The sequence below is a fragment of the Quercus lobata genome, chromosome 2 (genome assembly GCF_001633185.2).
Source record: "Quercus lobata isolate SW786 chromosome 2, ValleyOak3.0 Primary Assembly, whole genome shotgun sequence".
Taxonomy (NCBI): Eukaryota; Viridiplantae; Streptophyta; class Magnoliopsida; order Fagales; family Fagaceae; genus Quercus; species Quercus lobata.
The window spans coordinates 39,933,918-39,960,639 of NC_044905.1; the positions used below are offsets into that span (position 1 = coordinate 39,933,918).

At 37.1% G+C, this 26,722-nt stretch overlaps 3 protein-coding genes across 8 annotated transcripts; 2 read left to right on the plus strand and 1 right to left on the minus strand.

Moving 5' to 3' along the window:
• Nucleotides 1–4,157: 4,157 nt before the first annotated feature.
• Nucleotides 4,158–7,470, plus strand: LOC115975590 (protein FAR1-RELATED SEQUENCE 5-like). 2 transcript variants are annotated; one of them, XM_031096432.1, is made up of 2 exons: nucleotides 4,158–7,008; nucleotides 7,099–7,470. In XM_031096432.1, exon 1 carries the CDS (start codon nucleotides 4,765–4,767, stop codon nucleotides 6,862–6,864), a length of 2,100 nt encoding a protein of 699 aa, XP_030952292.1. In that variant the 5' UTR covers nucleotides 4,158–4,764; the 3' UTR covers nucleotides 6,865–7,008; nucleotides 7,099–7,470. The 2 variants fall into 2 exon arrangements, with proteins under 2 accessions (XP_030952292.1, XP_030952293.1); XM_031096433.1 differs by lacking the exon at nucleotides 7,099–7,470 and having other exon boundaries at nucleotides 4,158–6,345; nucleotides 6,470–6,551.
• Nucleotides 7,471–8,268: 798 nt separating this feature from the next.
• Nucleotides 8,269–10,207, minus strand: LOC115975591 (BAG family molecular chaperone regulator 8, chloroplastic). Its single transcript, XM_031096434.1, has 2 exons — nucleotides 9,452–10,207; nucleotides 8,269–9,371 (listed from the first exon to the last, which is right to left on the minus strand). The coding sequence occupies exons 1-2, from the start codon at nucleotides 10,085–10,087 to the stop codon at nucleotides 8,544–8,546; spliced, it is 1,464 nt and encodes a 487-aa protein (XP_030952294.1). The 5' UTR covers nucleotides 10,088–10,207; the 3' UTR covers nucleotides 8,269–8,543.
• Nucleotides 10,208–13,844: 3,637 nt separating this feature from the next.
• LOC115975593 (alpha-1,4 glucan phosphorylase L isozyme, chloroplastic/amyloplastic) lies at nucleotides 13,845–26,665 on the plus strand. 5 transcript variants are annotated; one of them, XM_031096436.1, is made up of 16 exons: nucleotides 13,857–14,211; nucleotides 15,999–16,237; nucleotides 16,325–16,426; nucleotides 17,378–17,554; nucleotides 17,659–17,934; nucleotides 18,283–18,554; nucleotides 19,084–19,201; nucleotides 19,293–19,457; nucleotides 19,509–19,784; nucleotides 19,939–20,091; nucleotides 20,501–20,629; nucleotides 21,247–21,483; nucleotides 22,346–22,422; nucleotides 25,252–25,438; nucleotides 25,681–25,881; nucleotides 26,278–26,665. In XM_031096436.1, exons 1-16 carry the CDS (start codon nucleotides 13,986–13,988, stop codon nucleotides 26,392–26,394), a joined length of 2,952 nt encoding a protein of 983 aa, XP_030952296.1. In that variant the 5' UTR covers nucleotides 13,857–13,985; the 3' UTR covers nucleotides 26,395–26,665. The 5 variants fall into 5 exon arrangements, 4 of the variants coding, with proteins under 4 accessions (XP_030952297.1, XP_030952298.1, XP_030952296.1 ...); XM_031096435.1 differs by having other exon boundaries at nucleotides 13,860–14,211; nucleotides 19,293–19,784; XR_004088133.1 differs by lacking the exons at nucleotides 25,252–25,438; nucleotides 25,681–25,881; nucleotides 26,278–26,665 and adding exons at nucleotides 24,529–24,661; nucleotides 24,783–25,028 and having other exon boundaries at nucleotides 13,845–14,211; nucleotides 19,293–19,784.
• The last annotated feature ends 57 nt before the right edge of the window (nucleotides 26,666–26,722 follow it).

Below are 26,722 nucleotides of genomic sequence, written 5' to 3' on the forward strand. Positions count from 1 at the left end.
AGTTTTCCTCATCCAGGTAGTTGGTTTCCCCAGAGGCTTGAGTCCAGTCTGTCCAAAACCTAGTCCAGGTGAGTGTTCCCATAGGTTTGAGTCGAGGACTATGCAATGCCTTGTTCTGTCCAAAACCTAGTTTTCCTCATCCAGGTAGTTGGTTTTCCCATAGGCTTGAGTCCGAGGACTATGCAATGCCTTGGTTCTGTCCAAAACCTAGCTTTCCTCATCCAGGTAGTTGGTTTTCCCATAGGCTTGAGTCCGAGGACTATGCAATGCCTTGGTTCTGTCCAAAACCTAGTTTTCCTCATCCAAGTAGTTGGTTTTCCCATAGGCTTGAGTCCGAGGACTATCCAATACCTTGGTTCTGTCCAAAACCTAGTTTTCCTCATCTAGGTAGTTGGTTTTCCCATAGGCTTGAGTCTGAGGACTATCCAATACCTTGGTTCTGTCCAAAACCTAGTTTTCTTTTGGCGCTGGACCTTGGCTTTAGGGGAGTTAGCTCCCCAGCCAAGCCCCTAGAATTATCCGTGCGATTAACGCTACCAAGCGTAGCCCCTAGAAAAGAAGCATAGCCCCTAGCGGAACTTTACTCTAAAACTCTACAACCAGTTGTCAGAGATGACAAGGGAACTCTCTCGACCCACCGCCTATGCCAACACACAAGCCTTCCCCACAGACGGCGCCAATTGTAAGGACACAATTCGTAACGAACCGTAGCAGTGTTGGGTTCGCACGTAAAAAGGCCCAAACAATATCATTTGTAGAGCATGGGTTTGAAAGGCTAGGCCTTAGTCACCAGGTGATGGGTTTTTCGTGATGTTCATGTGTGGTTAAGTTTTCTTCACCCCTGGAATCTTTCTCCTGGAGGTGGGCTGGGAGGCTCTGGTTTTTGGCCATTTTTTCCAGCCCCTTCCCTAGGACACTTACTTTCCCTTTTATACTGGCCTGTGTTCGCTGTCCTTCGTCCACGTGTAGGGTCAAACTTTCCTAGACTGATACTTGTCCCATCAGCCCATACCCAAAGTCGTTGGGGGTGGTGGTAAAAGTCAAAGAATGCGGCTCTGTCAGGTGCAGAGCATTGAATGGCAGTAAGGGCAGCTTTCCCCGGATATTTTAGATTTCCTTTCAAACTTAGTCCTATACCGTTTTTGCCCCTCTCTTCGGTGGGACTTTGGGTTTGCCGAGGATTGAGCGGTTCTCGGCGGTATCTTAAGGCTATCCTATACTCTACATTATTGGCCTTGGGCCATAGCTTTCTTCGGCTTGGGCCTTTGGAATCCCTACGAGTAAACGGGCCCGGCCCATAAACTATTATGCCCCACAGATTTCATTCCATTCTATTCCCTTCATGTTATTCTTAAACAAGATTACTTACATTCCATTCATTTTCATTCCTTTATTTTAGAATATTTAATCAAGGTTACTTAATTTCATTTCATTCCATTCTTTTCCATTCATTTCCCTTACTTAAATACATTCTATTAAATTCCATTTCCTTATGATCATTCATTTCCATTCCATTCCATTCCCTTATGAACTCCCAAACGAAGCCTAAGGAAATGAATGGAAAAAAAAGAAAAAAAAAGAATGAAATTGAATTAAGTAACCTTAATTGAATGTTTTAAAATAAAGAAATGGAAAGAAATAAAAATGAATGGAATGTAAGTAATCTTATTTGGGAGTAACATAGAGGGAATGAAATAGATTCATTTTATGACAATATTACTATTAGACTCTTATTTTAAAATAAATGGTTGAATATATAAGGGTATTTTTGGAGTTTTAATAAAGAATTCATTAAATCTAATTTCATTCCCTCTTATTCCCCCCAATTTCGGGGAGAATGAAAATTTGAGGTTTTAAGGGAATAGAGAGGAATGAGTATTCCCTCATACTCATTTCATTCCCTCCCACTTAAACTTCCAAACAAGGGAATGAACTTTTCATTCCTTTAATTAAAACTCTCAAATAAGGGAAGGGAAGAATATTCTAGAATTATGTTTTTCATTCCTTTCCATTCCATTCCATTCACTCCTCTCAAACGAGGGCTAAATAGTAGTATAGAGAAGGTCAAATTATATTATATCTATAAAATAATTATAAAACAAAGAATTAGCAAAAAAAAAAATCACTTCATTAAATTAATTTTAATAAGAAATTTCATATTATTATAGATTTTTTGTAACTTTAATTGAAACTAATATCATTTTTTACTTATTAGTTTTATTGCTCCAATTGGGAAGATTGCTGCATGCAATCATGTCTTCCACTGTATCTTTCCCTCTTTCTCTCTAAACTATATATATATATATATATATATATTTTTTTTTTTTTCTAACTCTTTTATTTGGTTGGGTTAGGATGGTGGGTCGGAGGCTAAATGGTTGAGGCAATTGGAGTCATTGATGGTGGCAGCTGAAAATAGCGGTGGCAATGGTAAAAAGGGTGATGAATTTTTTTTTTTTTTTGAGAAAAAAAAGGGCGATGAATTGAATAGTGTTTTTTCAAGATTTCCCTTTTATTTTTTTGAAAAATAGATAGGATTTTGGTCTTTTAAAAAAAGAAAAGATGAAATGTACACGTATTGATTGGATTGGATTGACTATTGTAACGACCCAAAATGATATTGGGTTCGCACGTAAAAAGGCCCAAACAATATCATTTGTAGAGCATGGGTTTGAAAGGCTAGGCCTTGGTCACCGAACGGTGGTTAGTCGTGGTGTTCATACAGAATTAAACTGTGTTCGCTCGAGGAGTCTTTCTCCTTGAGGCGGTCTAGGAGGCTCTGGTTCTTGGCCTTTTTTCCCAGCCCCTTTCTTGGCGCATCAACCTTCACATTATATAGCCCTTCTTGGTTGATCCTAGCCATCCACTTGTTGATCAGGTAGGTGTCTACTTAAGTACTCGTCCCATCAGCTGCCTCCCCTTGCTTTTTGTTAGTTGCGATGACCGAAACCACCCTGTTCAGGCGTCTTTTTTCATTAATATGGTTAGGACGTTTGCGGGCGCATTTAATGCGGAGAGGACGTATTTACCTTGAACCAGTTCCACACCGTACCCCCACGTGGGTCCCACTCTACTCGCCTCTTCTTCAGGGGGCTTTTTGGGGGCAGCCTTCAACGAGATGTTGCTCTTCCATTTGAAGTTTTGGAATGTCGAGGACAGGGTCATCTTCGGCTGTGCCCCCAGGCATTTCGGCCTTTCCCTATTCGTCCTCGGCAAATACCTTCCTCGGCACGGGCCCTAGGCCCTAGTAGAGCATGGACCGGATCATAAGTTCTCTGGCCCCACAACTATCACATATGCTATACCTTTTTTTTTTATAGCTAACAGATAGACATATGCTATACTTGGAATTAAGATTTGGCTTTTTTTATAAATATTTTATTCGAAGATTTGGTTTATATTTAAGGACATGTCAAATAATGAATATGGATGGAAAGGCTAAAACTTGTATCAAACATTAGAGATGAAAATGAAAAATTATAAATATGAAGAAGAAAAATGAAAACATCCTTAAATAAAATGGGTCAAAACTGTAGTTTTAGTCTTTGAAAAATAGTAATATACCAGGTATAACTTTTTTTTTTTAAGAGGAAGAAAAAGGTTTTTTTTATTATTTATTATTAATAAAAAGAAGGGAAAAAGAGAGAGAGTATAATTTAGTAAAACTTTTATCTCATCAAAGCTCGACTTGGATTGGATTTGGTATCCTTTTCAAAAAAAAATAAAAAATAAAAATAAAAATTGGATTTAGTATCTGTAGTACACGGACGTAACCAATAGTGAACACATGTAACGATGGTAACGTGTGCTTTGATAGGACCCAATCTTTGGCCATCAAACACACTTGTACCGAAACTTAAGTTGAGCTTACACACGAAACATGAACCGTTAGATGTCCGAAGATTTAAGCATCGCACGGTCCATAATTGGCGGTATAGGTTTCCCATCCGGAAAAAAGAGCGCAAGCAGAGCGTTATTGGTGTCCTCCCATTGCCTTTGGTCCGCGGCAACACAGACTACACTGACACTACTCTGAACTCTCATTCTTTTTCTCACTCTCTGCTCTCTGCTTAGCAAAGGTAAACTTGAACAGCTTGAATTGAACAACCCAAAATATATATTGTATTTATATTTCTCTTCCATTTGTCACCAACAAAAAAAAAAAGAACTGACTATAATTTTTGGGTTTCCTTTGAATGGTTTTCTCTTGCTCTTTAATGGCAATTATGGTCATTGGTATATCCTTTTGTATTAAGATGAATTCTCTATACAACCATCTGTGAAGAACTGTTTAAGTTTTGGTACCCTATTTTTACCATTGTTATTTTGCTTCTAATTCTTCTTTGCTCAAAGAATTATGACTATTTTTGATTGCCAACCACTTCATTGAATATGAAAGCTTATGACTTTTTTCTTTTTAAATTTATATTCTTCAAATATGGTGTTGTTTTGTAAATGGGTTTTTTTTTTTAATGTATCTATGTCGATAAGTTGTTTGTTCAACACACCAAAGCAAAAGAATGTTATGTGCACTGAAAAATCATGTATGGTATATTCTGTACCTTGTTTTGAGAAACATAATGCGTGTGAATGAAAATTAAAGGGTATCCACTACTATTAGTGTATGATTTATATATGCAACAGGTTTAACAATATAAAATTGAGGAAGAGCCTTCTAGTGAAGCTAAAGAATTGGTGGACTCTTTTGTGGCTTTGGAAGAAGAAGGTGATGAATGTTGTGTTGTTGAGGATGTTGAAGCTCCAATGGTATTGGATGCTGCAAGCGGGCACGATGTGAATCTTGAGTATTCTGAGAGTTTTGTAGGTGGGGTTGTAGAGCCCACATTGGGGATGGAGTTTACTTCAGAGGATGATGCGAGGAACTTTTACAATGCGTATGCTAAGCAAACCGGTTTTAGTATTCGTGTGAACTCATACTATCGTTCAAAGAAAGATAATTTGATTATATCTCGAGAGTTTTGTTGTTCTAAAGAAGGGTTTCGTCGAGAGAGGTGTGGTAAAAGGATAGATTCAGGTGATGACATGAAAAGGAGGCGTGCTAGACCTATCACAAGGGAAGGTTGTAAAGCTTTGATGACTGTGAGAAAACGAGATAATGGGAAATGGTTTGTGGCAAAACTAGAGAAGAACCACAATCATGAGCTAGTGACTCCAGCAATGCGGCATTTTCTTCGGTCGCATAAGCAGGATTTTGATCCCAGCAAATGTTTGAGTCACTCTTGCAGTTCCCCTGGAATGGGTCTAAGTGATCCCGTTAATGTCTTGATTAACGATTCCAACGGTTTTGATAAATTGGTCTTTACTGCACAGAATAGTGTCAATTACATCGGAAGGGGAAGGCTGAGCACTTTTGGGATAGATGCTCAAAGTCTGCTCAGGTTTTTTAAGGTTATGCAAGCTAGTGATCCTGCATTTTTTTATGCGATACAGTTTAATGAAGAAGATCGGTTAAGTAGTGTTTTCTGGGTTGACACAAGATCCAGAATTACTTATAATCGTTTCTCTGATTTTGTAGCCTTTGATACTACTTATCAGGTGAATCAGTATAAAATGCCATTTGCACCTTTTACTGGAGTAAATCACCATAAACAATCAGTGCTGTTTGGTTGCACATTGCTTGCAGATGAGACTGAATCCACATTCATCTGGCTTTTCACAACATGGCTTGAGGCAATGTCTGGACAGCAACCTGGCTTAATCATAACTGACTACGATTCAGCCATAGGTAGAGCAGTCGAACATGTTTTTCCCCAGTCAAGGCATCGATATTGCAAGTGGCATATCATGAGCAAAATGCCTAGGGAAATGGGTGATACATATAGCTCTCTACCAAGAACATTTCAAGTAGAATTTGATAGGTGCATTAATAAGAGTGAGACACCTGATGAATTTGAATCTGCTTGGCCAGTGCTTCTTGATAAGTACAACCTTAGAGGAAATGAATGGCTTCAATCACTTTATCTTGACCGCAAATTGTGGGTGCCAACATATGTAAGAGACACATTCTTTGCTGGAATGTATGCTACCCAGCAAAGCACAAGTGTAAACTCACTTTTTGATGGCAATGTGAATGCAAGGACTACCTTAGAAGATTTTGCAGAGCAATATGAAAAGGCTTTAGACGATCGATATGAGAAAGAAGCAAGGGCAGAGTTTGAAACCTTTTATACGAAACCAGTTTTGAAGACACCACTTCCTATGGAAAAGCAAGCAGCAGACATTTACACAAGAAAATTCTTCATAATATTTCAGGAAGAAGTTTTTGAATCTCTTGCACTTGCTGTCAAATTCACTGGAGAGGATGGAGGAAGGGGCACATATAAGGTAGCAAGATTTGATGAAGAACATAAATGTTTCTTTGTTTGTTTCAATATAGCTGAACAAATTGCTAGCTGTAGCTGCAAGATGTTTGAGTTTGAAGGTGTTCTTTGCCGACATGTGCTTGCAGTGTTTAAAGCAAAGAATGTCTCTATGCTTCCACACCATTATATCTTAAAGCGATGGACAAGAAATGCCAAGGATGAGGCCATTTTGGATGTACAGGGCCATGGTGAAATGCAAGGCAATTCTCAGAAAGGCACGAAGTTGCAGTACAATATTTTGTGTCAGGAAGGCATTAAATGTGCGGAGGAAGGGATGACATCTGACCATAGTTTTAGATTGGCATTAAATGCATTAAGAGAGGCCAGGATTAAGATCGTTGATGCAAAGAAAGATGCCATCAATCCAAAGAAACTTGAAACCATGGCCAGCACGAGTTATCAAGATGAGAACACCACTACTGCCAGTCACGTGGACAGTTCATCAGCACCAATAAATCCCCTTGAATACCTGAAAACTTAAACAAGAGACTCTTCAAGAGAAAATAATATATTAGCACCAGAGCAATCATCAAGCAGGGTCACGCTTTGCACTAGTTGTAAGTGCCCTGGCCATGATAGCAGTACTTGCTTGTGGTTAAAGGGTTCAAGCCAACACACTTCCCTGGTAAGATTATTTTATTCCAATAGAATTTGCTCCATGTTGAATGTGGTATCTGCTCAAATCGTTTACAAGCTAGTTTTTTTTTGGTTGTAGGATAACCAAAATCAGAAAATTGCTTACCAACCAGCCCATGCGGATAGGAGAAGATATTCCTCTGAATTGAAGGTTTATTTATTTTCCCTAATTGTCTAACATGTCAGCCTCATTCCGCTTCATATATTTAATAAAGGTAAAAGATCTTTACGAAAAATTAGCATTGTAGTCTAACTTTTGTAACTTTATTCTTTCAAGTATATGTAACATTCCTATATATAAAAAAAAGGTATATGTAACATTTTTGCCTGTGTTCTGAACTCAAATGCCACTTTCTCTTCCTTAAATAATGGATGGAGGATAAAGTTGTAGATTCAAGATCGATAGGGTACTTGTCTAACTTACCAATAAATAGAAAAGGTATTTGAAGTATCTATTATTGTTTCTTCTGCCCCTGTAGTATGTGTTTTTTTGTGTAAAAAATAAGTAAGGTTTTGGTGATTCTTCTTTACTTTGCAGAGGTCATGGTTTCAGAGTTGGTTTTTTGAGTAGCCAATTGCTTGTAGAATAAGCTCTTCAGATTTTCGCCATTTTTTTTTTTTTTTTTTTGCCATTGTTAGTATCGGATAAGTCTGCTATATTAAAGATGACTTTGTGATTTGACTTGGGTGCTTTTAAATTTAAGCTATTTTTAATCACTAAAAGGTCATACTCCGAAAATAGAACTCTCACTTGTTTAAAAGGTCATACTCTGAACACTGAACTCTCACTTGTATAAGGGCAAAGATAAATAATGGGTGGCAAACTTACTTTAAATTTTTTCAGAGACCAATTTTCAAACTTCGAATCACATCACTTGCCCTGATTTATCCCAAATATTTAGCAAAATAGAGTTGTATATAGTGACTTGATTTATCCTCCCTCAACGATTTAGAATACGTTGTGACCATTGTATTGAATTCTGCACCATCATATACAGAACAAGTGCTCTGCAACCCAGGCCTAAATGAGGTCTTATTTGGTCTTATGTCATGTATTTATTTCTTAATGACGCGTTTATGATATGGCCTCTGCTAGAGGGCATAAATTTGAAGAGACTGTCTTGGGTCTATTATCCTTCGCTGGCAACAGTTCATTCCGTAAGTAAATGTAATACAGGCAGGAAAAAACAATGATAGACTAAAAAAATTGGAGTTAGCTTTTTACATCAATAGTACAAGGAGAATGTAATGAATGACTTGAAATAATGACGGTGTGAGAGAATTGAATTAGTAGACATTACAATTTCAGGGGCAGGTTAGTCACATTGACCAACCTCGGACCCTATTTTTCACAGCAACGGCTATAATAAACGCACAAGCAAAGCCCCAGTTACATGCATCTCTTTCACAATGGCTATTTGATCAATTCTAAACTAACAATTAGGATATGTGTGGAACGCAAAAACCACAAATGTCCACTCAACAGTCACAAAAAACATTGAACCTAACTCCCATAGTTGCCATTTATTTCTCAATTTTCATGGCCCTTTTCTTTTTCATCTGATCAGCTTTTGCCTCCATCTTCACTGGAAAAGGAGCAGAGAATACGAAGTCACCATTTTGATCATTAAAATGCCCTCTAATTTCGTAATCACCTCCGTTTCTTATAAACCTTGCACTGTTTCTTTCCCCATCACTGGTCTGTGGTGATCCTCCATTCTCCGAGTGTGCCTCATCATCATCCTCAGCCCCCTGAGGAAAACCTTTAACTTCTTCAAGTTCACTGCAAAGATTTCCGTCAAGCTCTCCCTGATCATCACTGGAAACACTCTCATCCAAGCTAGCAGAACCATTCTTCCTTGAAATAGGCTCATGGGTGTCGCTAAAAACCCTATACACATTCCCGTTCTCTGCAAAACTCACACTCTTCTTCACCCTAGATTGAACCCCATTTCTTTTCACCAAAACCCCATTTCTAATTTGCCCATTCTTTCCACTAATGACAACTCTAGGGCTTTCCTCCTCTTCCTCCTCCTCCTCATCATCAAAAGCTTGCTGGAACCCCTCAAACTCCACATCATCCTCATCATTTTGATAAGCCCTAGAAAAGCCACCAATCTTTTCAGCTCTAGCCCTCATATTCTGTGTCACTTCCCTCTGCCCACCCGAACTTCTAATCTTAGTGCCCAAAACGCTACCTTTGTTACAATTTGGATGACCAAACCTCATATTCTTCATTGCTTTGAAGGAAAGTCCAGTCCTTTTCACAGCAACCCCATCTATGAACTCCAAGAACCTCACCAAATCTCTGCTAATCGACCTCTTCCCATTCCTAATCATTGAATCCCTACCCTGAAAACAAAACCCACATACTTAAAAAACAAAAAGAGAGGAACTTTGAACAGAATATCAAACAACCAAGAATGATTTACCTGAATGGAGTCAAGCTTGAGAAGCAAATCCATGGCTTTTTGAGAAAGAGTGTCATAATCGAAGTGGGTCTTGCTGGAAATCGAGGACTTGAGAGAGTTGAAGGCAGACTTGATGAGAGCAAGGTCTTTGAGGTGTCTAAGGGTTCTTGATCTACGAACAAGGAAGGCACGGAAATGGGTTTGGATAACACGAGCGGCTAAGTCCCTGAGAGAGTGTGGAAGAGAGTAATGAGAAGAAGAAATGGAAAAATGGTGGAGAGAGGACTCAAGGGCATCGATGCGTTGATGCAGAGAGGAGAGAAGGGGATAATGGGTTGTATCTGGGATTTCTTGGAATTTTTGATGATGTTGGTGTTGGTTTTGAGGATGGAGTTTGTGGGGGTTGAGTTTCATAGATTGATGAGAGTAAGGATCGTGATGGGGATGATGTTGATGTTGATGTTGATGTTGGTGATGGTTTGGTGGGGTTGATTGAAGAATGTGAGCAGCGAGGGCTTGGAGAAGTGGGTCTGGTGATGATGGAGAAAGATGGGGTTGGCTGTAGAAGCAACAAGAGTTGCAGCAACAGGGGGCGGTGGTTGTGGTGGTGGGGGAAGAGTAGCTTTGGTGGTGGAGGTGGTGGAAGTGAGAGGCCATTTGGGTGGTGAGCTAGACAGAGATTTGGGGGGTTTGAGGGTTTTGGTGAATTTGAGGCTAGTGTCTGTCGCGCCGTGCTGTCACTGTGGTGTCCTTGTCTATCTATAAATGTTAAAAGTTAAGGAATAAAGTCATTTGGATTGATCCCAGGGTAAAGGGTCTTTTGGTACAAAATGATCTGATAACTTTGCTGAGATTGCCTTTAAGAGCATTTTCAGCATTTTCATCAGGTGTGTCAAATACTAAATATTTGACATTTGACACATCAAATACCATTATTCAAATCTCATCAGCTATTCTATATGTTTCAAAAATTTGAAACATGCTACAGTACCGTCTGAAACGGTATGGACAACAATGCCAAAATTTTTTATTATTTGTTTATTCATTGGATTCTCTCCCATATATTCACTCTGGCTTTCTCTCTCTCTCTTTTATCTCATCTTTTCTCTCTGCATCTAAGTTCTTCTCTCTTATCAATCTCGTCGAAGCTGCCAATCTCACCGCCAATCTCGCCATTGATCTCGCCGAAGCCGTTGATCTCGTCGGAGCCATAATCGTCCTCCACAGCTCCTTCTTCACTCTCATTCTCTTCCTCTCTCATCCTCAAGCCGCCTGAAGCTGATCTCGCCTAAAGCCACCTCAAGCCACTGAAATCGATCTCGCCTAAAGCTGATCTCGCCGCTGACGTCTCCTACCTGAAGCCGATCTCGCCGCCTGAACTGTGGGTTGTTTGATTTGGGATGGGTTTTGAGGTTTGTGAATGTGGTAGGTTGTGGGTTAGTTGTGGCAGTGGTACTGTGGTTGTAGCGGCAATTTGGTGGTTGTGGTGGTGATTATTGGGTAGTTGTGGTGGTTATTTTTTGGATTGTTGTGGATTTTTTTTTTTTTTTTTTTAAGGTGCCGTTAATGGATGTGGGTTTGTACTGGTGGTGGCTGTCGGTGTTGTTGCGGCAGTGGTTGTTGGTGGCCATTATTGCGGCAATGTGGAGGAGTTGTTGTTGGAGGAATTTAATATATTATTTTAATGTGGTGTAAATATTATTTTAATGTATAGAAGGAAAGAATAAAACATCTGATAAATGAGATATTGTAAAATGATGTGCTAAAATGATAAAGTAGGTTTTTGGTGTGTTAAAATGACATTTTTTATGAGAGAGCTGATGAGAATACTCTAAGGATACTAAAAGTACCATATGTTAAATTTTAGCACCAATACACCCAAAAACCAACTCCATCAAACATTTCAAATCTCAAAAATTTTGAGATACTGCTACAGTGAGATTGTATTAATACAACCTCACTGTAGCACAAATCCTAAACCAAATTTTTTTATTTATTATTCCAACGGTAACTGTGCATGTATTTGTTTTTTATTTTTCCCTTCTTTCTTCTCTCTCCTCTCTCACTTTCCTCTTCCTCTTTCTTGTAGCTTCTCTATTTCTCTCGGGTTCACGGTTTAAGCTCCTCCCCTCTAAGGTTCGTCAGTCAGGAACTTCAAAGCCCAAACGCCTTCGGAGTGTTGCTGTCGATATGGAGTAGAGCTTGACGGCGGGGTGATTTGATTTTGTGGGTTGTAAATTTGTGATTTCGAGTTGTGATCGGCGTGGGTCTGGTTGTGGGTTTGTGATCGGCGTGGGCGTGGGTCTCTGGGTTGTGGGTTTGTGATTTCGGATTGTGATCGGCGTGGGCGTGGGTCTCTGGGTTGTGGGTTTGTGACTTCGGATTGTGATTGGCGTGGGTCTCTGGGTTGTGGGTCTGGGTTGTAGTGGGTCGTGGTGTAGTGGATCGGCGTGATGGGTTTGCTTTTGTGGAGGTTTGCCGTGGTGGGTTTGTGTGTGTGTATGTGTGTGTTTTGCTCGTCGGCGTGATGGGTTTGCCTCTCTGTCTTTCTTCTTTCTTCTCATTGATCTGGGTTTTGTGATTGTGATGGTGATTGATTTGTGATTTGGAAGAGGAAGGTAGTGGCTGGAACCTTTTTTTTTTTCCAGTGGTGGTGGCTGGGATGGATATGAGTTTGCTAGATTGAGATGGAAGAGTGTGAGTTTGTTGGATAGATAGGTGGGTATGGGTGGTTGGTGTTTTTTTCTGGTGGTGGTGGATGGGGTGGGTATGGGTTTGTTGCTTTGAGATTGTCAAGTTGGCTGGATAGAGAGTGACAGAGAGGAAGAGAGAGAAAGAAATATAATTGAAGAATAAAGAAATAAAAAAAAAAGAATATTTAAATGAAATGGTAAAAAATATAGAATTTTTGATGTTGGGTGAATTGTAAAATAAGTTGCTACTCACCTTGATAAGAATGCTCTAACATCATGTGAACAACAGGGAAGACCGATCTGATTCAATAATGATTGGACCTTTGTATAGTCAATGGTTTGATGATCTTACCATTAATGGGTTTTGACCATAAATTAGTTGTGGAAAAATTATTCTAACACTTTGCATTTTTAGATAGGTAGATTGCATAATGAGGGAGTTGGGAATTGTGATTTGAATTACAAAAATATAACATAAAAAAAAAAAAAAAAAGAAGAAGATATTATTAGCATTGAGCTATCGCTATGAGCTAATCTCACTTGTGCCCAAATTATTCTAACATTCTTGAAAGTTGAAACAATGTTCTCTCGTACAAAAGTATATAGGGCCATAAATTGAATTCGTATATGACTTATTATTATTATTATTATGTAATAGGGAGAAGCATTTCTTTTTAGTAATTATTTTGAATTATGTACCTTTAGAATGAGTTAAGAAATATGTTATTAGAGGAGGTAGAGTAAGCTTGACCTGGGTAAGTCATTCCTCTGTACAAGTTGAGGAATATATTTGACACATCATGTGCCTTTTTATCACAAGTGGTTAAGGTTGAATGATAGAAGTCATCCTTTCCGATTATCCCCCTTCACTTAAGAGATGATAATACACAGAAACTGACACTAAGAATTAAACTCAGTCAATGGCTTCCAACCCGATTAAGACCTACTCTATTCCCATTATCTTTTTGTTGCGAATTCTAGTAATTAAATTTGTCTAAAATGTCTCAATTGAAAATACCATAAATTAAGTTACAAGATTTTTAACAATATTAGTTGAATGACAAACAGGAACCATCCTGACTTAGCATCATTCCATTAACACATCCAACTAGTAATGTGTGAAGTGTAGATCAATCACCGTTCATATGTGAACATAAATTTCACAGGCGCGATGCACTTGAACAAACACCTCTCTTAGATCGCCGTCACTCACCAAGTAACATGGTTACAAGTGTGCGGTGTACATGCAGTAAATTAGTTTTTGAGCAAATTGCAAGTACATCTCTTAGATCACCATCAGTCCATCACCGTCACCATCACCAAGTAACATGGTTACAAGTGTGCGGTGTACATGCAGTAAAAATAGTTTTGGAGCAAATTGCAAGTACCTCTCTTAAGATCACATCACCACGTAACATGGGTACAAGTGTGCGGTGTACATGCAGAAAGTACTTTTTGAGCAAATTGCAAGTACCTCGAAGAAATAAACAATGTTCCACTTGTGTTAAGCATACTACGAGTCACCCACAATGGAAATGGATTCCCTGCACCCAAAACTATCATAAAACGCTGCAATAGAGCAATGAGTAATACATAGTATAACTCATATGACACGTGCAGGCCAAATCGGTGGTTGCTGTATGAATTGGATGGTACACAGTTTTGAGTTGCATGGAATCCAAAATACAATAGCGGGGCTCGTGATTTATCAATTTTTCCAAAAGGATAAGAAGTCACTCAGAGAGTGTCTCTCTCAAATAAACAGTCTCTCAGAGTCTCTCTCTCTTTTTCTTCGAGTCAGTGATCTATAAGTGAGAGCGAGTGAAAAAGAAAGAGGAGAGAACAGATATAGCAAATTCGCAATGGCTGTTTCGCAATTCTCAGCAGCAACTTCGACCGGACGATCAGAGGCATTACTAACTCGGTCTGGATTACTCGGTGGTGGTTTGGGTTCAAGAGGCAGCAAATCCAAGGTGTTGTTGATGAGGACATGGATTTCACGGCCTGTCACTGTCAGGCGGTGTTTCTCTGTCAACAGCGTCTCCAGCGACTCCAACCAAACACTGAAGGATCCGATCACTCAAGAAGGTCTCTTTTCTCTCATCTTCAGCTTTCATTTATTAAAACTTTTATGCTTTTCAGTTTCAGATCCTTTTTTATTTGGTTGTGTTTCAGTATTTAGTATTATTTTTAAGAGAGAGAGAGAGAAAGAGAGTGTGTGTGTGTGTGAAGGAAAGGAATAAAAGTGGCGTACACACACTTTAATCATACAACAATGCTAGTAAAGACAGTAAGGCCGTTTGGTACGCTTGTTTAAACAACGGTTTTCAGTTTTTTTGAAAATAGGCGTGGGTGAAAAAGTGTAAAAAATTGCGTAGAAATTCATGTAATACTGTTTAAAAATTGAAATCATGAGTTTAAATACATGTACCAAACACGCCCTAAATTTCACAATTTGTTGACGTGTCAAATTGTAATGAGTGCAACATCATTTTCACAGGATCATCACTGACATCGACATCACTTTTATTGTATAGTAATCGCAACTTGACACATTAGCAGCTGTGAAATTTGCAGAATCTTTAGACTTATCATTAAGAGTAATGCTACATGAGCTGAGTTGATGATTTTTTATTCATTCTTATCTAGACTTATCTAGACCCATCATTGACATCAATTTATTACCTATCATTGACATCTTGCCACCTCGGTAATTATGAAATATTTTTTGAAATTGTTGTGACTCTAGACTCTAGTTACTCTAATTTTAATCATGCATTTGATTTTGATTCAACTTGAGGTGGAAAGCTGTCTTTTGCTTGGCAATAAAAGTGGTGTTAGTGGGTTAATGTGAAAGTGATTGTTCACCAAATACAACTTACCACCACAACAAATTTGTGAACAAAAAGTGCGCCCCTATAGACTTTAGTCATTATTAGGTACTCGTGGAGCAATGCTACCTTTTCCATCACATGAATAATGGGTCCCATGGATTATAGATGAGAACCACTTTTATGTGATAGGAAAAAGGAGGAGTATGCTATGGCGTAACTAATAATATCTAGTGATGGTGGTTAATTTTTGTTTATGAACAGAGACACGCATTCCATACAAGTTTACAAGGTCAGGTGGATAAGTAAATAGCTGCAGAGTAGTGCTCCTACCTCTCACATAATGGTGGGTCCTATGACGCAAAGGGTTTTTAGGTAGGACCCACTTTTGTGTGAGAGGAAGGAGTATGCTTTTGTTGACCTAATAATTTATCATGATGGTGCTTAATTTACTATGATGTAAATGATGGCAGCAACCTTGCTTACTTGTATAAGGCATTTCTCTCATGAAAGTATCTGTGAATTTTGTTTCCTCTACGAAGCTATGCTTGGTATGTCATGTATGGTCATTTACATTTTACCTTGTTAGCATTAAGAAAGGATTGGGACTCACCAGTTGTTGGGTTAGTACCTCAAATCTATAGAAAAATAAAAAGTAAAAAATCATGCTATTTGATGATCTCAATTATCTCATTCCGATCAAACTCATTTGATGTGTCTATTCAATTGACGATGTTTGGGAAAAGGAGTTTACGGGTTAAATGAGTGAAAAATCAACTAATTAAGTTGAATCATTGTTATGTTGAGCTACTAAATGGTGCACATTAATTGGTGCGTTCGGATCCTTTTTTGATGCTGACATGGAAATACGTGATTGGTTGTTGGAAATGTGACATACCTCGTGTGTGTGGTGTCCGCTGGAGAGAGAGAGAGAGAGAGAGAGAGATTTGGAAGGAGATTCCTCTATGGTTTTTATGTATTATATTATAGTAGTTTTGGCATTCTACAGCATAATTAATGGTTGGCATTTGTATTTTGGTTTAGAGGCTTCGACTGCTCACAGTTCATTCACACTAGATGCTGCATCCATTGCCTCAAGTATCAAATACCATGCAGAGTTCACTCCATTATTTTCTCCTGAGCGGTTTGAGCTTCCGAAGGCTTTCTTTGCAACTGCACAAAGTGTTCGTGATGCTCTCATTATAAATTGGAATGCAACATATGATTATTATGAAAAATTGAATGTAAAGCAGGCATATTATTTGTCAATGGAATTTCTACAGGTTTGTTATGTGTCTTCTGCATTGATTCCCACAATTTATTATTCATTTTTATCATTTTTTTTGCTCCCTAACATTTTATTTTTGCAGGGTAGAGCACTGTTAAACGCAATTGGTAACTTAGAGCTCACTGGTGCTTATGCAGAGGCTTTGAGAAACCTAGGACACAAATTAGAACATGTGGCTATCCAGGTCAGGTGCTTTTTTATGGAATTTCCTTTCACTTTAAAATACTTTGTTATGGATTGTTCATTGTCGATTCTGCATAAGTTAAATTCTGTGTTTTTCCACGGTGTTTTTGGTTTTCTGTTTTAAATCTGATTCTAACCAACTTATTTGTCAGGGTCAGGAAAAGCCAATATATGCAACAAAATTAAATGGGTATTTGAAAGTTATGGTGAATCACAGCCATAATTAAATGAAGTAAAACAATAAAGCGAGTTACTAAAATTACTATGCCTAAGTACTCTAATGTAATGGAAACCAGGACTATATATCAACTATCATTTTACATGATTAAAATTAATGGGGTCTAACAAAGTCTTTGTAGACAAGCTTAAGATCACAAAGTGTAAATATAATGATAACTTCTGGGATTAAACCTCTAATTTCATTGCCTGGAAGTGTGATTTCAGCAAAAGAAATTTCGTATTAGTTTAGATGTTTGTTTAAGTTTGATTTCACCAATTCTTGTTAATCAATACCAGACTGAAACCAACCAAAGAGAATCTGAAATTTTAGCAACGGGCTCCTTAATCCTGGATTCCCAGTATTAGAAAATAGATGATGATTATAGCAAAAGAACAATTCTATTTTCTAATAAAACTTGCAGGTGTAGTTGTTTAAAATAGGAATATAGTCTTGGTGATGATTTTTAAAATTGTTTACCTTATCAATTAGAAAGTTCATGGATAATTTTTAATGAATGTGATTTTGATTCTAAGCCTTGTTCCTGTCCTACAAGATTTTCTTGCATTTGCAAAGCATTCCCTAATTGCTTTGAAGACTCTACCACCTACCATAGCTACTAATCTTGAATATTACCTTGTCTGTCATTATTTATCTAAAAGCATTTTCATGAAAACCAGTGAATCTTTGTGTTTGTGTCATGTCAGCTAATTTTCTTTGGTTGACTAATTGTAGGAGCCTGATGCTGCACTTGGTAATGGGGGTCTTGGGCGTCTTGCCTCCTGTTTTCTGGACTCGTTGGCAACATTAAATTACCCAGCCTGGGGTTATGGACTTAGATACAAGTATGGTTTGTTTAAGCAGCGAATTACAAAAGATGGGCAGGAGGAAGTTGCTGAAGATTGGCTTGAGGTATGCTGAATACCCTTTCTTTTCTTCCCCTTCCAAGTGCTTAATTTAGCACATTAGCATTATGTCTTACTGGTTCATTATTTTAATGTGGTTTCTCCTTGTAGATGGGCAACCCTTGGGAAATTGTGAGAAATGATGTCTCATATCCTGTCAAATTCTATGGCAAGGTTGCTTCTGGATCAGATGGAAAAAGACACTGGATTGGAGGAGAAGATATAAAGGCTGTTGCTTGTGATGTTCCCATTCCAGGATATAAAACTAAAACCACTATCAATCTGCGACTTTGGTCAACCAAAGCTCTGTCAGAAGATTTTGACTTATATGCTTTTAATGCTGGGGAGCACACCAAAGCATATGAGGCCCTAGCAAATGCTGAGAAGGTCTGGTTGGATAGTCATCATTGCATAAACATTTTCCTTGATTTTTTGACTACTATAAGTTCACGTCTCTTACATTTTAACATAAAAAATAGTTTGGGGCCATACATGTGCTGGAGATTCTGAAATTTGGGTGATAGCATTTGCAGTGGAAAATGTTAGGTTTTATCTTATTACCAACCTGATACCCAGCATCCCTATGCTGTGTCTCTTTTCAAATTGTGGGTGACTTGACCACCAGTAATGCCTATTTTTGGATGCTTTCTTTAATTTCTTTAATTTTTTGTTTACTACTATGTTAAGTGATGATTGTAGAAAGATGTTCTGTGTAATGATTTTTTTCAACATCAGATTTGTTATATACTCTACCCTGGGGATGAATCAATGGAGGGCAAGGTCCTTCGCTTGAAGCAACAATACACTTTATGTTCAGCTTCTCTCCAAGACATCATTGCACGTTTTGAGAGAAGATCTGGAGCAAATGTAAGATGGGAAGAGTTTCCTGAGAAGGTTGCAGTACAGATGAATGATACACACCCAACTCTCTGCATCCCAGAGCTGATGAGAATTTTGATAGATTTGAAGGGTTTAAGCTGGAAGGAGGCCTGGAATATCACTCAAAGGTACATTCAATGACTGTTCTACATGCACACACTTTGCTATGTTGATTGTGCACTGTACCAGTGGTGGTAATTAGAGGAATTATATACTAGTAAATATTTTTTATGGTAATGAAGTGAATGAGGGATACCAGATCATAATTAGTGGAAAATTTTCCAATTGGTAGTTTTGGGGATTGCTTCACTTTTTATTTTATTTTTTTAAAATAAAAAAATTGCGATAGCTGAAAACTAATGCAGATCAGATTATATAAGAATAGACTTTTTTTTTTTTTTCCTAGTCTACGTGCATGCTGTACAAGCATGTCTACGTGCACACACATGCACTCCTGGATCCCAGTTGGTTGTCTTAACCCATGTTTCCATCCCAATTAGAGAAAAAAAAAAAAAAAAAAAAAATCACAGTCTACGAGATTCTTTGAATGTTTTCTAACTCTCTATTTAGTTTTTGATGCATGACTGAATATCTTTGCTTAATACAGTTTCAAATTTAGTGACTTCTGTTTCTCACATTCTGCAACCTGTTTTCTAGAACTGTAGCCTATACAAATCATACTGTTCTTCCTGAGGCATTGGAGAAATGGAGTTTAGAACTTATGCAGAAACTGCTTCCTCGACATGTTGAGATTATAGAAATGATTGATGAGGAGGTAATGCTGGAATATATACACAATTAAAACCTTTTTTACCTTTGAAACTTATTTATGTTTTTCCTAATTCCTACCATTCCATATTTTCCAGCTTATTCACACCATAGTATCGGAGTATGGTACAGAAGATTATGAATTGTTGGAGAAAAAATTGAAGGAGATGAGAATATTAGAAAATGTTGATTTGCCTTCAGCCTTTGCAGATTTATTTGTTAAACTTAAACCCAAGGAAAGCCCTGTTGTTGTTCCCAGTGAGGAACTTGAAAATTCGGAAGACGCAGTTGACCCTGTTGTTGTTCCCAGTGAGGAACTTGAAAATTCGGAAGACGCAGTTGACCCTGTTGTTGTTCCCAGTGAGGAACTTGAAATTTCGGAAGACGCAGTTGAACCTATTGATGAAGAAGATGGATCTGAAAAGACAGTCAATCAGGAAACAAAAATGGAGTTGCCAGAACCAGTACCAGAACCCCCAAAGAGGGTTCATATGGCTAATCTCTGTGTAGTGGGTGGTCATGCAGTAAATGGTGTTGCTGAGATACATAGTGAAATAGTAAAGGATGAAGTATTTAATGCATTTTTTAAGGTACATATATCAATAGCTTTTTCCCCCCCTTTCTTTGATCACAATGCAATACAGTTGAATGATTCTAGAAAAAAAATGTGGTTATTTTTAGCCAATGTCTACAATATTGTGAAACATGCTCATGTCATTGATCTCTACCCTACAATTTTGGCAGTTGTGGCCTGAGAAATTTCAAAATAAAACAAATGGGGTGACACCAAGAAGGTGGATCCACTTCTGCAATCCAGAATTAAGTAAAATTATAACTGACTGGATTGGCTCTGAAGACTGGGTCTTGAATGCTGAAAAACTGGCAGAGTTACGAAAGGTAATCCACCATAACCAAATTTCTTGCTTGTAGATATGTCTCATCAATGGATCATAAGTCTTGACAGCACTTGGGCCAACTGGCCTTGCTTTGTCTATGTCTTTCCTAATCTTAATTTAGCTCAACTAGGCTCTATGTCTTTTCTTATCTGCCTTAGTAAATGTTGCTTGTAAGACTTTTAAGTCTCTATAATCTAACATTTCATGCTTTTGGAGTAAAGTCATCTTCTTTGTTTATTCATGGGAACTCTCCAGAATATAAACCCTGGATTTTAAATTTCCAACCATATTCTCTATATATTTTGCTATATATGAATGCATAAATAATAAGTGTATGGTTAATTGTTTTCATCTTGCTGCTCCCATGGTACCTATAGTTCCTACTAATCTGAGTACTGTGACCATAATAGTTTACAGATAATGAAGATCTCCAAACCCAGTGGAGGGCAGCAAAAAGGAACAATAAGTTGAAAGTTGTATCATTCCTCAAAGAGAGAACAGGATATTCTGTCAGCCCTGATGCAATGTTTGATATCCAGGTTATTTGCTTGCCCTTGAATTCTTCTCTTACTCAGATTGTGATGAAATTGTGGGAATAAAAAAGATCAGACTAGATGAAAGTAAGAAAATTCAGGAAATGAGTATAAGTTATGTAAACTTCCATAGGCCGACTGTAGATGAAATCTCAAGAAGATTAATGATGAGATACATCAGAGATTATATCCAAATGCTCCAACCAATGCTTTAGCTCAAGGTTCATGTTGTTAACTTTTTTTTCATGGACCGTATTAAAGTCTTGCAATTTTTTTTTTTTTTTCCTTTTTTTGGCTAATTTATTGCCTTGCAAAATAATGTGTGCTTATGAAGGCTTGAAGTTAACCTAAGACTTGCCAACTTCTAAGTCAGCTTGGTGCATGGTTACTAGTTTGTTACTACCACCAAATTTCCTTCCCCAAGTTTCTTAATTTAGTGTCTTTTCTTTTGTTTTTTTAATAACTAAAAAATTCATTTAAAAGGGAAGAAACAAACACAGGCTGCTACCCAAGTACACAGGAAGTATATAATATAAGGAGAAGGCAGAAATCTTTTTTTTCTTCACCCATCCTATAGGTCACTTTTTATTGATGAACCATAAAATGCATTTTATTATTCTTAGGTGAAGCGCATCCATGAATACAAGAGACAACTCTTGAATATCTTGGGGATTGTTTACCGCTACAAGAAGATGAAAGAAATGAGTGTAGCTGAAAGGAAATCAAAGTTTGTTCCACGAGTTTGTATATTTGGCGGCAAAGCATTTTCTACATATGTGCAAGCCAAGAGAATTGTGAAATTTATCACCGATGTTGGAGCTACAGTCAACCATGATCCTGAAATAGGTGATTTACTGAAGGTATGGGTGGTTTGATGCTAAATCTTGTTAAAGTATTTTGTGAACAGTCTTCATACATTAGATTTCTGTCAAAACGTTAGCTGTAACAATTCATGCTTAAGAACTTGGTAGACTCTTAATTACCACAATTCTTACATCATGTAGTTATCATTGTTTAACTGGTAAGTTCGCTTGCTTTTTTGACATTGATCAATATATAGAAATTTCCTACCTTAGCTTCCTTGGTGCTTTGGTGTCTGGGTAATCAGTTATGGTATCAACGGGATACAAGTGAGTTGCTGCAATGCCATGTTATAAAAAGGTATTTAAAGAAAAAGAGACCTGAGGGTTTAGAATAAGTTAAAGATGTAACAACATGTGCTGGAATGAGAGCATGGGGAAATATAATGTTCTTGGATTTTCAGTTTCAAATAATTGATGCTTTCCTGAAAGTACTAATATTTAATGTTAAGATGTTGAGCATTGTTTTCTTCAAAAAATATCTTCTCTACAATCTTTGATTAATTAGAAAATTTTCACAAGACTGATTATTAGGTCAGCTAGAGAATCCATCTTTCTTCGTTCTTCCCTTGTTGGGTGGAAAGGATAGTACTTTGGCTAGTACTAAGGTATCCTTTTTTAATCATTGGTGGACCATAATGAAATAAAAGAAGGATTCTTTTGATGCTTGAGAGGTGAGGTACTATGTGTGGTCAGGTTGAACCCTACCTGCAGCTACATATATGCACATAATCGAATTTTATTGATTTAATTGGATGTTTAGGAAAAAATTACTTTTTTGAAATGTTTGTTAGTTTCTCCCTAATTACAATGTCACAATTGCTGTGTCACTAACCCAAATACTATTTTTTGTTTATATTAGGTTGTTTTTGTCCCTGATTACAATGTCAGTGCTGCTGAGTTGCTTATTCCTGCAAGTGAGCTATCACAGCATATAAGGTACTTCACTTTTCATTCTTAATATGATTATGTAGCTTTGTCTCTTGGTTGTGTAATTTTACTTTTGCTGCATATGGTAAATGATGGAATAGAATGGGGAGTCGGTCTCAAACTTTTTTCCATTTTGTGTTTGAAGCAGATCATTAATGTTATTAATTTTGAGTTAGGCTGGCCAGAATATGGCCTGTTTTTAGTAGCCTATGCTTTATTTAGCGTAGTCAAATCTCTCTAAAATTTGGGCCCTGAAATTGATTTTGGGATGAGCCTAAAGCTAAAGTTATCAGCACTTTACTGACCTGGCAGTTGAACTGGCTGAAGTACGAACTCACTGTCTTTTCAGTTTAATATTTTTATTTAACTAGATATACAATAAATCTGGTTGTAGAACTGGATTTTAGCAACATGCTTTTGTGTTTTGTTTGTTTTGTTTTGTTTTGTTTTGTTTTTATTTTTTATTTTTTTTTGTTTGTTTATTTGTTTGTTTGTTTTTTATTTTATTTTTATTTTTATTTTTAAGAATATTGTCAATTAAACCAGTTGTTGAACTGGATTGAACTGATCACATTGAAAATTATAATTTGTCTGGGATAGAGCAAAGGACTCCTCTATAGTCTGCTCTACCTGAATTGGGCAAATTGGATGTAGTAATTTTCGTGGTGATTTGAACTTGAACCTCATGATTGAATTAGATGAGGCAGTATCTCTAAGTCATAAGAGCTTCCTTAGTAAGATATGATATCTTTTTGTTGAGATGGGTTCAAGTTACACCTGGTATAACTTCATAAGAATTACACTTTTTTAGACCTCATCAAATTATTAATTTCTATCTGCCTTCACTAATCCTGGAATTCTTCACATTCTCTCTCTAAACTCCACCGCCTCCTTCTCCACTGTAAAAATAGGAACTGGGTTTTACTTGTTACATTTGATTGAACTGAACTTGAATTGCTTTAAGAGATTCTGAACAAAATGTTTCGCCTTTTTCATGGCTTTATCTGGTTCCCAGAACTAGTTCATGAAAGAAGACTTTTCTTTTTTGAGTTATATGGAATTATGTTTTCCAGTGGAATTGATTTCGTGGATTATGAGAATTTGTAGGAATTGTTGTCCTGCGTGAAAGAAGGTGGAGGTAAAACAAAAGTTTTGTTTTTTTCGGGTTTTTCAATGATAGTGAATTATATATTTTTCTGAATTCTATGTATTGTATTGTATGGGAACAGAAATGATTATTTGAAAAAAAAAAAAAAAAAAAAATCCCCATGACATGAGAGAAATAGATATGGAAAATTTGGGTTTTATCAACTCTTTGTAGTCAATCTTTGCATCTCAAAGACATTTCTCCACAGGTTCTATATACTTTCTGAATGGATTCCACCTTCTAGCATCACCGACTGCCTGGGCCAAATTATTAACTATTTAATTTGGATTGCTAAACACCCCATAGATCCAAAAAATGGTTTCTAAAAGGCCGTAAAATTACAATTTGGGGAGGATTCTGACATATTAGAATTTTTATGTGCTTAATTCTACCCAACCTTTAAAGTCTCTTGATAAAAGTTGTCCAAATACAATGTTGAAAGACTAGCATGTATACAGTTCTTATTCAAGGAAGAAAAAAAAAAGAGGACGTTACCATCAAAATCATAGATATAATATGGACAAAAAAAGGGCTGAAATGGTGGAGCTACCACCTACCACAATGAACTTTCTATTTTATGCAACACCCGCTATGGCTTATGTTTCTCTTCTGTGATCATCGTCTGCAAATAACATTGGTTTGTTTAGAAAGTGTACAGAACCTGTGGAGAAGAAGATGAATATTGATATGTCCAAGAATTAGGTAATGTGTGAAATAATAACTATTTATTGCTGGCATGTGTTTTTGACCATTAGATCTAATGGTAATCTATGGTCTAAAAAAGGTGTAACTCTTGTGAAATTACATCAGGTGTAACTTGAACTCATCTCCTTTTTATTTATTAATTTTTGCATATACTAATAATTATTGATACTTTGTAATAGAGATTTGTTATATTTAAAAAATCAGTGGCTCAATTGGTGATGCAAAGGTTGAACTGGTTGTACTGAAAACTGACCCTTTCTCAGGTTGATGCTCGATGCGATTATGATAACTATTGCTTAAGGTGGTCCTGATATTTGTTGAAGCTGGGTTTTGATTGAAGTGCAATGAAGCTATCTATACTTTTTCTTTATCAATGTTGTATGTTATGTTTGAAAGGTATAGATGAAATGTAGGAAGCACGGGTAATGAGTACTAAGGGTTTGGGTTTCTAAGATTTTGTGAAATGTTTATTCAAGGTATTCATCAGACTGATTCCAGTTCTATGCTACTGATGCAGAGTATAGTTCTTTCTTCCGTCAAAACCTAATATGTTCAGCACTTCAGTCGTAACAGCAAAACAAAGCCAATGAATAGGAGGCCTGTGGGTTTATTTCTAGAAGTATTGCTTAGTACTGTTTGGAAGTTCCAGTTGCAACAATGCCAATTCTGTACAATTAGAATACAGCCTTGGAATATGTACTGTAACATCTACAATATTTCTTTGTAGTTGCTGGAAATAATTATTTGATAGACCTTTTTTTCAGAACCAGAAGTATATGTGGTACAGATTCTCAAGCACCTTGTTTGTTATTAGTTTTCATATTTTTCCATTGTAAAGTGACTTCTATAAAAGCGTAGTGAGCATGTGTGTGTGTGTGTGTATGAAAGCAAAGAACAAATTTTCAAAGTCTTATGTATTAGTTAGCTGTGTTAGATAAAAATCTCAGAAAACTGACTCTTCTCTTTTTTCTCTTTCCTCTGCGTAGTACTGCTGGGATGGAAGCCAGTGGAACTAGCAACATGAAGTTTGCAATGAATGGTTGCATTCTGATTGGGACCTTGGATGGGGCGAATGTTGAAATAAGACAAGAGGTTGGAGTTGAGAACTTTTTCCTCTTTGGTGCTAAAGCTCATGAGATTGCTGGGCTCAGGAAACAAAGAGCTGAGGGGAAGGTATGTCCCTATAATTACAACTGAATCATTACTTTTGTTGTTTTGGTACTGAACCTGTCATATTGTTTCTACCACATAATAATGATTGCTGGGCTGGTGGGTTAGTTGGTGAAAATTTCACCACTTTTCCTGATTTTAAAAAGAAATGAAGTATCGAAATGAGAAAAAAAGAATTGTTACTTCAGTTGTTCCTGTCTTGGGCACCCTCATTGATATTTGACCTTGCTGAACTCTTGATATAGTTTGTTCCAGACCCACGTTTTGAGGAAGTCAAGGAATTTGTCCGAAGTGGTGTTTTCGGATCTTACAATTATGATGAGCTGATTGGATCTTTGGAAGGAAATGAAGGTTTTGGCTGTGCTGATTATTTCCTTGTTGGCAAGGACTTCCCCAGTTACATGGAATGCCAAGAGAAGGTTGACGAGGCATATGGAGATCAAAAGGTGAGTTATATTTGCAGTTATATGTGCATGACTATATGGTGTGGTGCAGAAATCTATGTGAGCACCATTCATGAAGGACGTTTTTCATTCACTGGGCTCATTTGAATATGTATTAGCTTCCATCTTTGGTATTAAATGACTTTTTTGAATGTCAAATGCTTGTGTGACTCATCTGTCAATTATATTTAACTAAAATTGTTTTATACGTACAATTGTAGAATATTCACAGAAAATTATTGCAAATATTTGGTGGTTGTTCATGTTGCTTTTGGTAATATAAGAAATGCAACAGGCATTTGTGTATAATCTGAAGGCATTTATTATTATTATTATTATTTTCATTCTAATTTGGTTTATGTTATTTGTGCCTAATATCTGTGAATGGTGTTGATTCAGAGGTGGACAAGAATGTCAATCTTGAATACGGCGGGTTCATACAAGTTCAGCAGTGATAGAACAATCCATGAATATGCCAAGGACATATGGAACATTGAACCCGTAAAATTGCTGTAGAAGTGATATATTTATACCATGGTAGAGAGGGTCTTCGCACAGTGATGATGGAGTAAGGTGTAATTCAAATAAATGTGTTATGTAATAAAAAAAAACGAAGTATTTGGTTTTACTTTTGTGCATAAAAGTGGTTCTAGTCGAAGAGATATATTTATACCATGGTAGAGATGGTCTTCGCACAGTGATGATGGAGTAAGGTGTAATTCAAATAAATGTGTTATGTAATAAAAAAAAAAAAACGAAGTATTTGGTTTTACTTTTGTGCATAAAAGTGGTTCTTGTTTACATTGCAACTTTGCCATTGCTCAGCAATATGTTAAACAACTTG